The sequence below is a fragment of the Medicago sativa genome, chromosome 1 (genome assembly GCF_051527215.1).
Source record: "Medicago sativa cultivar Bolivia chromosome 1, Bolivia_mono, whole genome shotgun sequence".
Taxonomy (NCBI): domain Eukaryota; kingdom Viridiplantae; phylum Streptophyta; class Magnoliopsida; order Fabales; family Fabaceae; genus Medicago; species Medicago sativa.
The window spans coordinates 32,106,703-32,121,593 of NC_140749.1; the positions used below are offsets into that span (position 1 = coordinate 32,106,703).

The 14,891-nt window shown below is 34.0% G+C and overlaps 1 protein-coding gene across 1 annotated transcript; it reads right to left on the reverse strand.

The window, feature by feature from the left end:
- Positions 1 to 1,624: 1,624 nt before the first annotated feature.
- LOC146954357 (Protein kinase superfamily protein) lies at positions 1,625 to 13,533 on the reverse strand. The gene is made up of 13 exons (XM_085716080.1): positions 13,112 to 13,533; positions 12,875 to 13,024; positions 12,179 to 12,349; positions 11,084 to 11,227; positions 10,495 to 10,600; positions 10,228 to 10,376; positions 9,944 to 10,069; positions 8,369 to 8,512; positions 5,657 to 5,744; positions 4,004 to 4,377; positions 3,066 to 3,389; positions 2,022 to 2,252; positions 1,625 to 1,876 (listed from the first exon to the last, which is right to left on the reverse strand). The coding sequence occupies exons 1-13, from the start codon at positions 13,322 to 13,324 to the stop codon at positions 1,742 to 1,744; spliced, it is 2,355 nt and encodes a 784-aa protein (XP_085572206.1). The 5' UTR covers positions 13,325 to 13,533; the 3' UTR covers positions 1,625 to 1,741.
- Positions 13,534 to 14,891: the final 1,358 nt, after the last annotated feature.

A 14,891-nucleotide genomic window follows, 5' to 3' on the forward strand; every position in this document is an offset into this window, starting at 1 on the left:
CGAGTTGCAACGACTTAGTTATTCATGGTTCAAAATACATAATTATCTTTGTCTTTACCCTCTTCTCTGGTTTTTTTACTTTCATTTTGTCAATCCCCTGTTTGAACTCTAATACATATAAGGAACTAGTAACTATCTATATACTAAATAATATATATTGAATAGAAAAACAAAACTACCTAACAGCAACAGAGTAAGGGAAAGAAAATAATTAATCATTATAAACAAATAAAATCAATGAATCAATAAAACATTCAATTGTCCATAAAAAAACACAACAAAAAGAACACAATTTGACAAAGAATTGGTGTATATTTGATAGCAATGTATCGTTCACCATGTGATCGGCGTATAATTCATGACCATGTAACAATGAATAGGTATATAATTGATAGCAATGAATCGGACCTAAATCCCTAAAAAAAATATGAATCGGACCTAAAAATAATTCAATAAGAACTGGGGTAATAAAAAAAAAGCAAGTTGAAGAAGAAAAAAAAAAACTGAATCGGTGAAATCAACAAAACAAGAAGTATTTGATAATTTTGATAATCGACAACACGTTGGCATAATTGATAATAAATTTGAAAAAGAAGAAGAAAAAGAACCTGGCGGCACGGAACAAGCGACTATAGACAAAGGGTTTGGGAGATAACGTGAGAATCTTGGGATTGTCAAATGATTGTAGTATTTATATTTTTAACTAAAATTTCTCGCAAAATCCACTCAATCTAAGAACCCGTCAAAATCGGTATTACTTTTGAATACTACATTTTATAAGTTGTGAGAAATCAAAGATGAGAGAACCCCTTAGCTTATGGGAACATTTATGGAGCCACAACCTCAAACATAAATCATTGGACATTCACAAAGGTAAAATATAAAAGAATTTAAAACTGTGTATTTAAGATTTAATTAAATGATTTGTCAAAAAAAGATTTAATTAAATGATATGTATTAATATGTGTGTACCTAAATGATTTTTATCTACACGACACTATTAGATTAGATGATAAATGAGCTCCTCTAATTTAACAAGTCATGGGTTCGAGTCCAACCCTGAAAATGTAACTATTGTAAATTCTCTTAAGAGAGAGTTTTACCACCTATTGTAGTCCTACCCGACTCGATGAATTAGTTTTCAGCAGCTATGCGCAGAGGATATCCGATTCACAAAACAAAAACAAAAATTCATTTAGGGCTGTGACCATGCTAGTGTTTCTCTGGCTTACGAGCCACGGGTGAAATGTTTTGACATAGGTCTTAGTGTACAATAACTTTTTTTTTATCTATTAAGCACCAGACGTTTGTTTTTTTTCTTTAAAAAAAAAAATTATCTTATAGTGTACAATAATTTTTTCTCTGATGCTACAATTCCGTAAACATGTTATTGCATGTGCAAAAAGTGGTAAATAAGACAAACCTTACAAAAGACAAGTTCTTATCTTAATACACATGTTGAATGCCTTACCTTTCTTTATATGGATACACCTAACAATCATTACTAAATGAACAATAATTTTGTTTGGATAACATGAGCAAATAATAGCCAGCATAATTGATTTGGCTTATAGAATGAGTGTCTTAAAAAAAACATAGTTGAGATTTTTTTAAGCTATAATGATTAATGAACAAGGGTAAATGGTTATATTATATTTATATATACTGGTATGTGGTTTTGTCCATTCTGTCAAATATACACAATTGTGGGTGGATTAAGCATTAAGGTAGATAGAATTTTTTACAAAAATGCATCACGAATTAATCGCGCTAATACCCGAGAAGATAATCTGCTAAGAACATCAGGAAGCACTTTAGCAGAGATGCCCGGCAACACTGGCAGAAGTTCTTGGATAATCTGAGGAACATTGAGAGCCTAAGGCCACCCACAGACAAATAGATAAATAAGAGTAATGAACCTTGTTAAGCTAAAATAAATCAATAAATACGAATGCACTTATTTGTTGAAAAAATAACTAAAACTGTACACAAATGAATTTCAGCAGCAAATTCTTCATTACCTGACTAGATGTGCTTGACAGAGTGCTTCCTGCAGTCAAGAACTCCAGCACTTTCTGGACATTGTTCAGTATAACTTTATCCTCTTCAGTTATGGTGGGTATAAGAGCTGCGGGCTTAAAGCGTCCAATGGTAGGTACCATACCGAAAATAGGGCTTGCATTCTGAACTCCTAGTAAGGACATAATTCTTACCATTTGTTCCCTTGTCACAGCATCAATGCCCTTGACAATCTGCAGTCAATCATGAGTCAAATATTTAGAACTCTCCATATAACAACACTTGCGCAGACTTTAACACGACATTGATGACTCAAAAAACAATGCTAGTTCATTACTCGAAACTGATGACTCTCGATACGCTCGTTCATAGTAAACTTTAGCACGACAAATACAAGATGACTCCAAAACAGTTTATGGTGGCTACTGCATCACACTCAAAAAAACAAAACTTAAGCGCCATAGGCAGCATGGCAGTAGCCATAAACAAACCTTTTCAGTTAATTTTACCAACTGATTTATTCAATTTTAGCAAAAGTCTTTGTAACTCTTCTTTTTATTTATTATATTTTCTATTTTGCCTAAAAAAAAAAAAAAAAAATGCCACCATGTGGAATTTTAGGACAAAAATTATATACGACTTTAGTAGTCCCAGAAGTAACATTGTACCTTGGCGAATTTTTCTTGAATCAAATTTGTGTATAACTAACAGCCATACCTTGTTCAGATTTAACTACGCTAGCATAAAATTTGCACAAACATTTTAAAAATATTTACACATGAGTGCATTTGCATAATCAATTTATGCATCACTTCCTCTGTTGTAATTAGTATAAAAATATGATTGTAGGCCAAATTTGAAAACTTCGACAATCATACTTTTATATCAGCTCATGCATCAATTAATTAAACAATAAAGTAAAAGAAGTCAAGGACGAGAGGAGTTATTGTACTTTCATATGGAAAGAGTATAATAACTAAATTACTTGGCATAAAAAATGACAATTAACATAATATAAAATCTTCTTTAGTGCTTCTAGAAAGTACCTCGTCCAAAAGAAATTCTCGGAAAAAATTCCCCTTATCAGACAGCAAAAATGCTAGGGCTGCCCGTGTTTCCACTGGCTGCGGTTGTTGAGATGTTACAGACTGGAATCCCGGCAAGAGATATTCTGACCGGTTAGTAATAAGCCCAAGCTCAGCCATACTCCCTTTCAGATCCTCTCCACCTCCACTTTTGGCAGCTGTAATAAAATTCTCGAAGGCTTGCATGACATCAATAAATCTTTCAGCATCGAAAACTCCAGATTTCCCATATATAGTGTAACGTAAAGCACTCCTTAGCCGAGGGGATTCATCCGTCAAGAGTCTCTATCAGTAAATGTGATTAACATAAACTTAGTTCATTCAGAAGAATATAAACAGAGTAATAGCACAAGAAAATTTGCAGTGTGGTAATGCAAAATTACAGCAGTTCAGTGTTGAAAGCTATTAATCAGACCATCAAAATCTGTCATGAATATTAGTTGTGAAAATTTTCCGATGAAGAATTTTGGTGTACTCCATAAAACTGAGTCTAAGACTAATTGTATCCAAAATTTAATAGTAACCATTTCTCCCGTGCATGCTGTCCAAAATTGTTATATCTACATCATATCCCTCCTCTAAACCTTGAAAGCACCCAATTACATCGATGTCCCCCTTTTATTTCCAGACACTAGACAGAAAATTTTTCCCATTGGCTTAATTTTTTCTGTACTACATGACAGACTAATCATCAACAAAATCTTGCAGATTATGTCTTTCAAGCACTTCTTGTTCAGGTTCATCAATTTCAAAAACATTGGCTAATATTATCTCCTTCAAGTAAAACTTAGACATCAACACTGATGAGTTTCCACAAGTTAAAAGTATAAGCCAGTTCTTGACAATGACAGAGGGAAAAAATAAAAAATAAAAAAATAAATAATACCAGACAATTATACCTGTGCAATATATGGATAAGCTTCATCAACAATGGCAAAATCAGGATTTCCTACTAAAGCTATCCCTTCCAGAACCCCGATAGCCCTAATTATAAGGGCAAAGTATGGGGGTATCCTAAAAGGATAATCAAAGGTAATTTGTGCTAAATCTGATGCCAGCTCCTGAAAGTTGATGTTTTTTGCCCCTCCACCTTCTAAAGCCTGGTCAAAGACCTTTGCAAGCACTGGCAAGATAGGATCTAAATTGACTCCATCTGGGATGAAACCAAGTTTAACGAAGTCTTTCACTATGGCTGGATAATCCCGATGGATGAGATGAGCAATTGCTTCGATCATTCCATACTTTTGATCGTCGGTCAATTTTGTAACAAGCCCTGGGTGCAACAAAAGATTTCCATCATTTATCACAATGATTAGGACAGTGGAATAAAAGTACTAAAACATTAGTGGCAACCAGGAAAAAGCAATGAAGTTGATCAAGACAACAGGAACATTCCAATGAACAATATCTAGCCACAATTCAAATAACAAAACATACTTGTCTTAATGTCTACAGGAAGATCAAGATCGTCATGCAAAAGCTAAGAAAAAATTATAACTATGATATACCTGTTATATTCATGAAGGGGAAAAAATGAAGTTAAAAGAAAACGGAAAATTCATTTTCCCATAAAATAAATTGTTTTAGATGAACCACAAATCAGGTCAAATTTCACCATTGCCTACTGAAACCAATTTTGTTTTACAATTTATAGTATAAAGATGAATAATTATAATTCTTACTATATCCATATTTTATTTTTATTTTATGGTAAATATTTAGAAAATACCAAGAAAATTTAAAAATATTTTTTCTGAATATTCAATGCATTCAAATTTCATTAATTTTCTTCATCAAAAAATTCGAACTTCAAATGTATATTTACATACTAATTTATTTAGGTGAATTATAGCTCACCTATTTTAATAAATAAAATATCATCAATTTCTTTTTTTCTTGCAAAGGCAATTATAATTAATCTATAGTGTCACTGTCACATATTTTATGAAGAATAAGAAGTTACGCTTTTACCATATACAAAGAATCTTTCAAGATTATATTTGATAGATATATAAATCTTGTCTGTCACTGGTTCAGCCAGTTCAAACGTTATAACATTCATTGCATGTTCTGGTATTTAAAATCTGATGGATCATTTTTAACATATTTGAAAGTTGAAACCAAACTACAAGATATTTTCAATTTACAATTGATAAAACAAAAAATATTAAGAAAATTAACATATTTAAAACCAAACTACAAGATATTTTCAATTTACAAGTGATAAAACAAAAAATATTAAGAAAATTATGAAGATATACGGTGCTAGAGAAAAAAATGTTCGCTGCAAGTTTATATTGAATATACAAGAAAATAATCATATTTTTTCTAAAATAGTTTATTTTCCAGAAAAATATCAAATTCTGGACAGTAAACCAAACAAAAACACAAGAAGTCTTTTTCTACTTCGTGGAGTCAACTACTCAAAGAAATGTCTTATTGAGGAAAGTAAAACAACTGCAAAATATGAAAAATATGTATATCCCTCGTGCACAAATTTGAAGCAAACAAGGAAAATTTCACCTACAAATATATGATGTTTGACTACCTACCGAAGTCAAGTATCGCAAGTTTTCCATCAGGTGTGCGGATCATATTCCCCGGGTGAGGATCAGCATGAAAAAAGCCAGTATCAAGCAGCTGAAATAAAATAAAAATAAAAATAAATCAATGCAAGAATAGTTTATTCAGAATTTACTTTAGTTTTCTTTATTTCGTAGATCCCTGCACTATTTTAAAAAAAAAAATTAAATAGGCCATTCAACCCAAAACAATTGTAATGGAGGCATGAATTTGTCAAAATTATTTTAGATATTTGATTTTTTTTTTAATCCAGTCCCTGAATTTAGAGGACCCAAATACAAATTATTAAAAATTTCGGGAGCTAACAATGCTCTCCTACCAATCCTTTCCAGTCTAAATAATATCATCCACATACGCTGTCAATTATCTCACAGCCCCCCGCCTCCCCTTCTTGAAGTTGAACAATGTGGGATCTCTTTGACTTTGTAACCATAGTGGAGCTTCCAAACCATGCTCTAGGTTATTGTTACAGCTCATATAATACCTTTTTTATCTGCAAATAGTTTGACGATAACATTTTCACAATATCTTACTGGTACCTCCACATAGATTTCCTCCTTTAGTCCCCGATGTAGGAACACATTCTTCACATCAAATTGTTGTAATTCGCAACCATAATTGGTAGCAAGAGGTAATATTACACAAATGGCATTCATTTTTGCAATTCAGACAAATGTCTCTAAATAAGTAATGCCATAGGCTAGTTAGAAAACTTTGGCATCAATCTTTCTTTGTACCTCTCAATTAATCCATCAGCTCTATATTGTTCTGTATACAACAATTTGCGAGCAACAAGTTTTTTACTTTAGGTACAACAACTAACTGTCTAACTCCCATGTTTTAATCTTCTCCAGTGCCTCTAATTCTTTATCCCCAACTACGAGTAGATTTCACCTTTTATCAAACAATGTGCCTCAAAAACATTACTGGGAATGAAGGTAGTGTTCTTTACAAGGAAAGTTTTGTGGGTTGGCGAGAATTTTTCAAATGAGAGATAGTCTGAGAGGGGCTAGAGTGGTTGCTTGCCACACTTTCTGGTTTCTTTTCTGACGGAAGTTGTGAGGTCAAGGTTATCTTCAACAGTATGCGCTTCTGTTTCATTTGAGGGGTTGCAAGATGGGTTTTTGTTTGATTTTGAGAGACTTGGCATAGATCATGCAATGCTGAAAATTCAGAATGTTACCTGATATGAAGGAGTTGAATTGGACTCTAGAACACATGTCGAGTCAGGAATGACCTTTAACCTTCTCTTGAACTCCAATTTTTTTCCAAATCTTAAATCAATTTCAGGATCAGATTTATGTTCGGTTTTAGGGAATGACAATGGAAGAAATGGTTGCTTTGACTCCAGCCTGGGTACATTTGACTCAAGGATAGGAAGAGCAAATGGATTTCCTTATCTTCCCTGAAACTCTCCCCTGGAGATAAGGTTGTGTGAAATAAGCTCCATCCTCATGAAGCATTACATCCTGGGATACAGATAAATTTTTGGATGGAAAAGGTGATAACATTTTTTAGTGAAGGGGTAACCAACAATGTTGAAATTTCGGGGCCTAACTCATCCTTACAAAACCGGCTTGTAAGGTGAGGATTGCCTCCTCTTTATAAACTCTTCTCAAGAGTCTTGTCTATCCGATGTGGGACTTGGGTTTTTCCCAATAAACAAAAACACATTTTAGAGCTCTAGGGTCAAGTTTTCCCCATCTTAACTATGAAAACGAACAAATGAGACACACTCATAAGACTCATTAATCCCAACACACTATAGGGTCACTGATTAATAAGATTTGTTGCTAATAGTCTCCCCAACAGGTTTTTGGAACATTCTTTTGGACTTTCGTTGCTCGAGTTTGGTCTAAAAGATGCCCATTTTTTCTTTTTCCAATCCCATTTTGTTGTTGTGTTTGACACAAGGAGACTCCTGGATAATTCCCTCTTTTTGACAAAATGAAGTAACATCCTTGCCATTGTCTGGCCAAAGTCTTTTGATGCTCACACCAACCCCCAAACAACGTTCAAGGAAGGCTAGTGATCCAAACGAGACCTAAACAGCAGTGGTCATCGACTCATCGTTGGTTAACTCCAGTCGATGGTGATCAGTGGTCGAAATTGAAAAATCTTGACAGAAAAGAATGTCCAATCAAGTTTAAACAAAGTTTTACAGCACAAGGTGCTTAGTCAGGTGTTTGACAAAATTGCTTGCTGGCTTACAATTACAATAATGATAATAAATGACAGATGCATTTTACAAGGGAGCAACTAAGCAAACACTACTTCTTAAGAGATATTGAGCCTGCTCTACTCGCTATACAATGTATCTGAACTACTTGGGAAGTGAAACATTAAAGATGTCAAGGATAGTGGAACATTAGTGAGGTTTTATTTCCAACAGTTAACAATCCATTGTCGGTAAAAACACTTTTTTATTTTAATATTTTGTTAATACTAATGATTATACAACAGGAAGTTGTTTTTGCCCCTACATAAATTTTTGAAACACAAGAAACAAAGTGAAAATAAAGTGACATTATTGTAATCATCAATGAAATAAAGAAATGAAAATAGAAAAAAGCCCTAAGCTGTATAAATTAAAATGACAACATGAGAGAAAGATGTAGCTTAAAGCTCATGAGTTCTAATGCAGTAAAAAACCAGCTGAAAGCATTAAAATAATAAATTACCTGTTTTAGGTAGCAGATGACTCCAACATTAACTAATTCGCCGACATTGCTTTCTTTGCTCTGTGACAACTTCTCTCCGTCAATCCATTCTGTTGTAAGAACCCTCCTTGATGTATACTTGCTGTAAGTTCTTGGTATTACAACCTGAAATTGAACTGTGATAAGATGCAAGCAATTCCTCTCATGACAATTTTTATAATTATTATAATGGTACAACTCTCACAGATGATTAACATTAAACCATGGTAGTCAAATCGGGATATGTATTGTGTATCGTTCGACTACTTTTTTGAATTGTGTATTGTAACATATGGAAACAAAAAAATGACTTAAAATATCATTTATAAACTCCAAAATACTTCAAATATCATATATAAACTTCAAGATACTTCAAAACTCGAAGTCATAAACAAAAGTAAATAACATAAACATCCTTAATTAAAACAAAATCAAACATAACTCCAAATTCCAAAATACTTCAGAACTCAAGTCATAGCCTAAAAGCAAATGAGCAGTGAAACAGAGAAAGAGAGTAGAGAAACGGAGCGTGGAGAAACAGAGGGATAAAGAGCAGATATATATAGAGAGAAATAGAGTGTGGTGAACGTGTGGGAATTTGTAAAGAAACAGTGTCGTGGACGTGTGGGAAGTTGTAAAGGATCTACAGAGCGTGTAATGAATTGTGACACTATTACATATATACATAATACAATGATGAACAGATATACCATACATACAATCATTCACTAGCTAAACATCAATCAGTTGTTCGACCAAAAAAAATAAAACTAAACCATCAATCAGTTGCAACAAATTTATAACTCCATTGAATGAAAGTCTAGCCTAATGTTCTCAGTCTCATCATATTGTGAATCAGGAATTGATTAGCCTACTTAGTTATATTTATTAGTTTGTTTCAAAAATAGGCACACAAATCAGAAATTGATTTGTTTGCATTAAATGTAATTATTTGTTGTAATTACTTGTACAGGTTGTAACCTCTATATATACAAAGGATAACAATGAGAAAGGTATCAAGCCAACCTTGACAAATATCATCAATAGGCATATGCAAACAGATCATTGGGCATTGGTAGATATGAAGCCCTCATAAAAAGCAATATGATCCTATTATAAAAAAAAAAAAAAAAAAAAAAAACTTAACCTTGTTTCTTTCCTTTTATATTCTTTCATCAAATAAAAAGATGTCATTTAGAGTGTGCGTCGCACAGAGGAAAGAAAGTAACATCAGTTGGTCCAACAAATCAAATGGACGATCCATGTAAGTCAGGATTTGTCCGTTGAGAGCAGGCCATGTAAACTGTTAGAGCAGTTAATTAGTTAGGATGTTATAACTTCGAAATACATAGGAGGCCAATTAATGTGTTGTGGGAAGAGACCAAGCTCTTGAGTCCTAGATAGAGTATTTTATCGTTCTTTATCTTCCTAGGTATTCAGGAGGAACAAATTGTTCTAGATTCCGCCAAGAATTTCTGTGTAGTGTAAATACTGACGTAAAACAGATAGTGGATTTGTTTCTGTCGTTCATAAGAAATAAGAAATTATTGGACTCACCTGGGGCAGGTCTTTCTTCATCATTTCGGCGAAGCGGTCTCCATTTTCACCTTCATTCACATAGTCTAACTCCTCAAAAAATCTAGCAGCCCACTCGTCAACCAACCCAACCACGTCAATGGAGACCTAAAAAATTAGGTAAAAAGCAGTTGGGTTGAGATGAGAACAAATACAATGTGCAATTGATTTAGCATTGCTAAGTAACTAATGTTACTACAACAGAGCCATATTAATTAAATAAACATATATGACTTTAAGTCTATGCTCACAAGAATTTAACTTGCCTGAGGAAATTTTCGAAGAGCCAAACCAAGATTCCGGATAATGAATAAATCAATGGTAACTGTCTCGAGAACAAAAGGTCTTTGCACTTTAACAGCAACCAAATCCCCATTTTCCTTCAGGCGGCCCTTATATACCTGTCCGAGAGATGCTGCATATGTTTCACAAGAAAACAGATACCTGTTGGTTAGTTAATTCAAAAAAACAGCAATGAAAGACTATACTTTTCTAGTAAGAAAGTAATATATCAAAATGGTCTGGAAAGCTACCGGCGGCAATGGGAGAGGTTGATAATTCAGAATAGACATTTTGCCATGGCTGACCAAGTTCCTCTTCAATTAGAGCCATAGCCACATCATCTGCAAATGAAGGAACCTTCACATTTTATGGAATCCCCCCACACCCCCACCAAGAACAAAAAAACCTCAGAAAAAGTACGAGCTTACAATATCAGAAATGAAAATGCAAATGTGCAACTACTAATAATTTTCAGTGTTTACCAAAACATCAGACAGCAATTCTGGTAAGAAGGGTCAAATAGTTCTATCTAGCTAAATAAGCTTATGAAAGAAAAGTCACTGCAGAGAGTTTTTTTGGAAATTAGAACATATACACTAAATATGCATCCAGACAATTGTGTTTCATTATTCTGAAATGAAGGAACAATATTTTGCTTCTATGCTGCTCAAATTAACTACAAAAATAAATCACGCTTGTCCAACTAATATCAAGTTATTAACTTTTTTCTCTGGATGACTATTCTCCCTATGTATGACGATATAGATTCATTTAAAAAGGACACAATGGCATATATAGAAGGGAGCATGCAATGAAAGGGTAAAGGAGCAGCAAGCTTACTTTATCACAGAGCTTCTGCAACTCTGTCATTGCTGCAGGTGACAGTATATCAGGTCGTATGCTCAATGCTTGCCCAAGTTTTATGTATGCTGGACCCAAAGATGTCACAATTTCACGTATTTCAATAGCCCTGGCAACCTCATTCTGGTTATGAAAATATCACAAATAAGCAACCACGGTGAAATATATAGCACAAATAAGTTTCAATTATCTAAAAGGATTGATACAGGGTCATGAAACTTATAAACTCATGTTTACAAAACCAGCTTGTATGGTGAGAACTGCCCAAGCTTTATATTCCCCACTCAAACCCAGAACAATGAAGGTGCTAGAGGATGCAATGAAGGCAACCCAAGTGCCGATATTAAGGCGCCTAAGGGTAGACCGCAATTAGGGTGGAATTTCCAACACAATGTTGTTGTGCAAAATCTATGATTTATTATCATGTCGTTACATACAATGTTACGATGCATTAAATTCGATACTAATTTTCTATAATACTTATAATTTGCCAAATATGCAAGAAATTAAAAAAAAACAAAATATATATATATATATATATATATATATATATATATATATATATATATATATATTATGTTATCATGTGTGTTGCATGGGCACTCCGACTAATATCTAAATATTTATGCATAATACAAGTTCAAGCTGTAAGCTCATCCATACGTAACTGGAAACTTCTATTGAAAATTATGAAACCTGTGTACGCAACCCGATCTATCATTCACCTCAAATCAAAACAAATTTATCATTCTAAGAACTTTTTTTCTTTTGTCTATGACTTAAAGGCTAGCACGTAACTTAACAATAACAATTTTATTAACAGCTTTCAACTCAACAATTACTTAAAGCGTACGATAGTTAGATCCTAGAAACTAAAGATAGTTTCTAACGGGAAAAGAAAAATTCTTCAATCAAATAACTTCTTAACTTAAAGCCTTAAATCAACACGCCTAATATTAGTTATCGACAAGAGAAGAAACAGAAAGCAAGGGAGAATTAAAAAACCACCGACAATGACCACCACGTCAAGAATGCACGCAAGCTGCTTAGTCTATCTTGGCATAGAAAAATTACCTCTTTAACCTTCTTGTTAACCACATCCCATGCAACCCGAGAAAGAAAACCTCCAGCAACAGATAATAACTGCACAATGCGAGTTGCAACGGAGCGAGGACGTTTTCCCCAATATGCAGTAATACTAGCTGGATCATACACCAATGGTAGAAATTCACTACTTTCATCTACCTACACAAATGAAAAAATACACAACCACATCAAATAACATAAAATCCAAGAAAAAAAGTAGCTCACCAGCTCAATGCTTATGTATATTCAAGCATCATAAATGGAAATGTCATATATTTATGGAAAAAAAAATAGAAATATCATAGGAAACTCACAAAAATATCAGAAAAATTAGAATATTTATTCAATGAATTTTGGATTGAGGGTCTGTTGGATTGACTTATTTGAGCTTATCTACTGACATAAGTTTTGTGAGTTTGTTTGGGAGAGCTTACAAAAACAGCTTATGACATTTTTCACAAGCTGTCTTTAGTTTATTTTCTTAAATTTTTTAAAGACAGCTTATTAAAACAGCTCATGACATTGTTCATAAGTTGTTATTTTTGTAGTAAGTTCTTCAAGATGACTTACGAAAACAACTTATAGCTCGTACTGAAACAATTAAACTTAATTTCATCTTTTGTTATAAAAACAGCTTATACATAAATGTTTATCAGAATAAGCTGCAAATAAGTTGTTTAATACCTCAACAAGACGTAGCTGAACATCATCCTCAGCAAAGAGTGAATCATTAAGACTCTGACCACGAAGACCTCTCATAAGACTTGCCAATTGTTCATCTTCTTCCATTTGCGCTCTCACTCTCTTAATCTCCTTCGAAACATCACCAATTCTCTGAATGCAAATAAAAACACACTTCGAAATCAGCAAATTCGACGAATTCAGAAGCAGAAAAGTTAGTTAGTTAGTTAGTTTATTTACCCCGGAGACACCGTTGACAGGTTTGGCAGGCGGAGACCTTGAAGAAGAACCGTTGACGGTTGTAACCGGAGCAGGTTTAGGATCGGTGGCGACAGCGGAGATACGGTTAGAACGGCGGCGACGGAGAGGGAGATTGTTGTGGCGGTTGGAATGGGAAGAGCGGAGTAAAGGATCGATTCCGCGGTAGATGAGTTGTGATGATGCTGTATCCATTGTGGAATGCTGTTTACTCTCCTCTCTGTTCTGTTTTCTTCTTCTTGTTGTTCTAGAGAGAGAGAGAGAGAGAGAGAGAGAGAGAGAGAGAGTTTGTGTTCTCTTCTCTTGAGAGAGAGAGAGAGAGAGAGAGAGAGAGAGAGAGAGAGAGAGAGGGTTTGGAGGGAGTGGTTGTTGTAAAGAGGTGTGGAAGTTGTTGTATGTGTGGTGCGAAGTGTGACAAGGTGAACTATGAAAGTATGTTCCGTTGCTTCACTTTCAGCCGTTAACACCTATTTCTCTCGATAAACTATTTTCATTGCTTCACTTTCAGCCGTTAACACCTATTTCTCTCGATAAACTATTTTCATTTTTTTTAATAGACGAAATGGCAAAACGAGGTATTGAGGTTCGAACCCTGGTCATGGCATCCGGCCTAACAATTTTGGCATTTTACCGGTTGAGCTAAGACATTTGGATTCATTTTCTTTCTTTATATATCATCACTCGCATAATAATATGTGTTCCCATTAAGTTTTTTTTTACATAATTCATATACAAAACTCCTAAGCAATATTCGTGTAAAAATTGACTTCAGAATATTCGGCTCAAACTCTTTTCTACACTCAAAAGACAAGGGTGCATTACACAATGACTTGTTTGTTAGGTGATTGTGTACCCGTACTTGGTATGCTAATACAGCCACACGTTTTTTTGTTGGTCTACGATTCACTTTTTTTGTTTCTTCTTATTTTTTATGAAACTTTTGTTTCATTTTTTTTTGTCAGGTAGCCTAATGACTAGAATTCACCTTATAACGTGAATAAGTGGGGTGTCTGGGGTTCGAACCCCGGAAACTTTTGTTTCTTTTTTCTTTTTATCCTTGTTATATATACTTTGTTTAGTAAAAGATAGCGGATAATTAATAAGCTAGTTTAGGATGATAAAATTTATAAAGAATAATTTGTAAGTTAGGTGATAGATAGTTGTTCGGAGGAACTGTCTAGGTAGAGCTCTAGGAACTGAGTTGTGTGGAGCTCGACAGGGAAGAAATTCCACAACAAGAACAAAGTTAGCAAAAAAAGTGGGCTTGAATCATTATATAATCGTTTATTATGTTGTTATTTCAATTGGAGGGAGGGAGGGAGAGAGACCAGGCTCTGATACCATGTTATGAAATTCAACAAATGAAAAATGGTTCATTCTCATTATTGTGAAATGTGATTACATCAGGTATTTATATGCAAAAGTGTTATACACAATGAGAAATCAAAACAAACTAGAAAAGAAACTGAGAAATCAAAACAAACTAGAAAAGAAACTTGCAGTTCAAGTAACTGCACTAAGCTTTTGTTTCTTCCAGTTCAAGCAACTGCACTCTCCTTTGTAGCTTTCTCTTCATTCTCTAAGAAGCCTCTTATGGGTGTGGTGGGAATCGGCTGAGTAATTATGAATGTGAAGAAAAATTGATGTTGTAGGTACAGGACAAGGCAAGATGACATGAAGAGAAATTTGAATAAAACTAGCATTTTTATGGTATAGGTCAACCGGATGATAAACAAACTTCTATGTCTTAACAGATTTGACA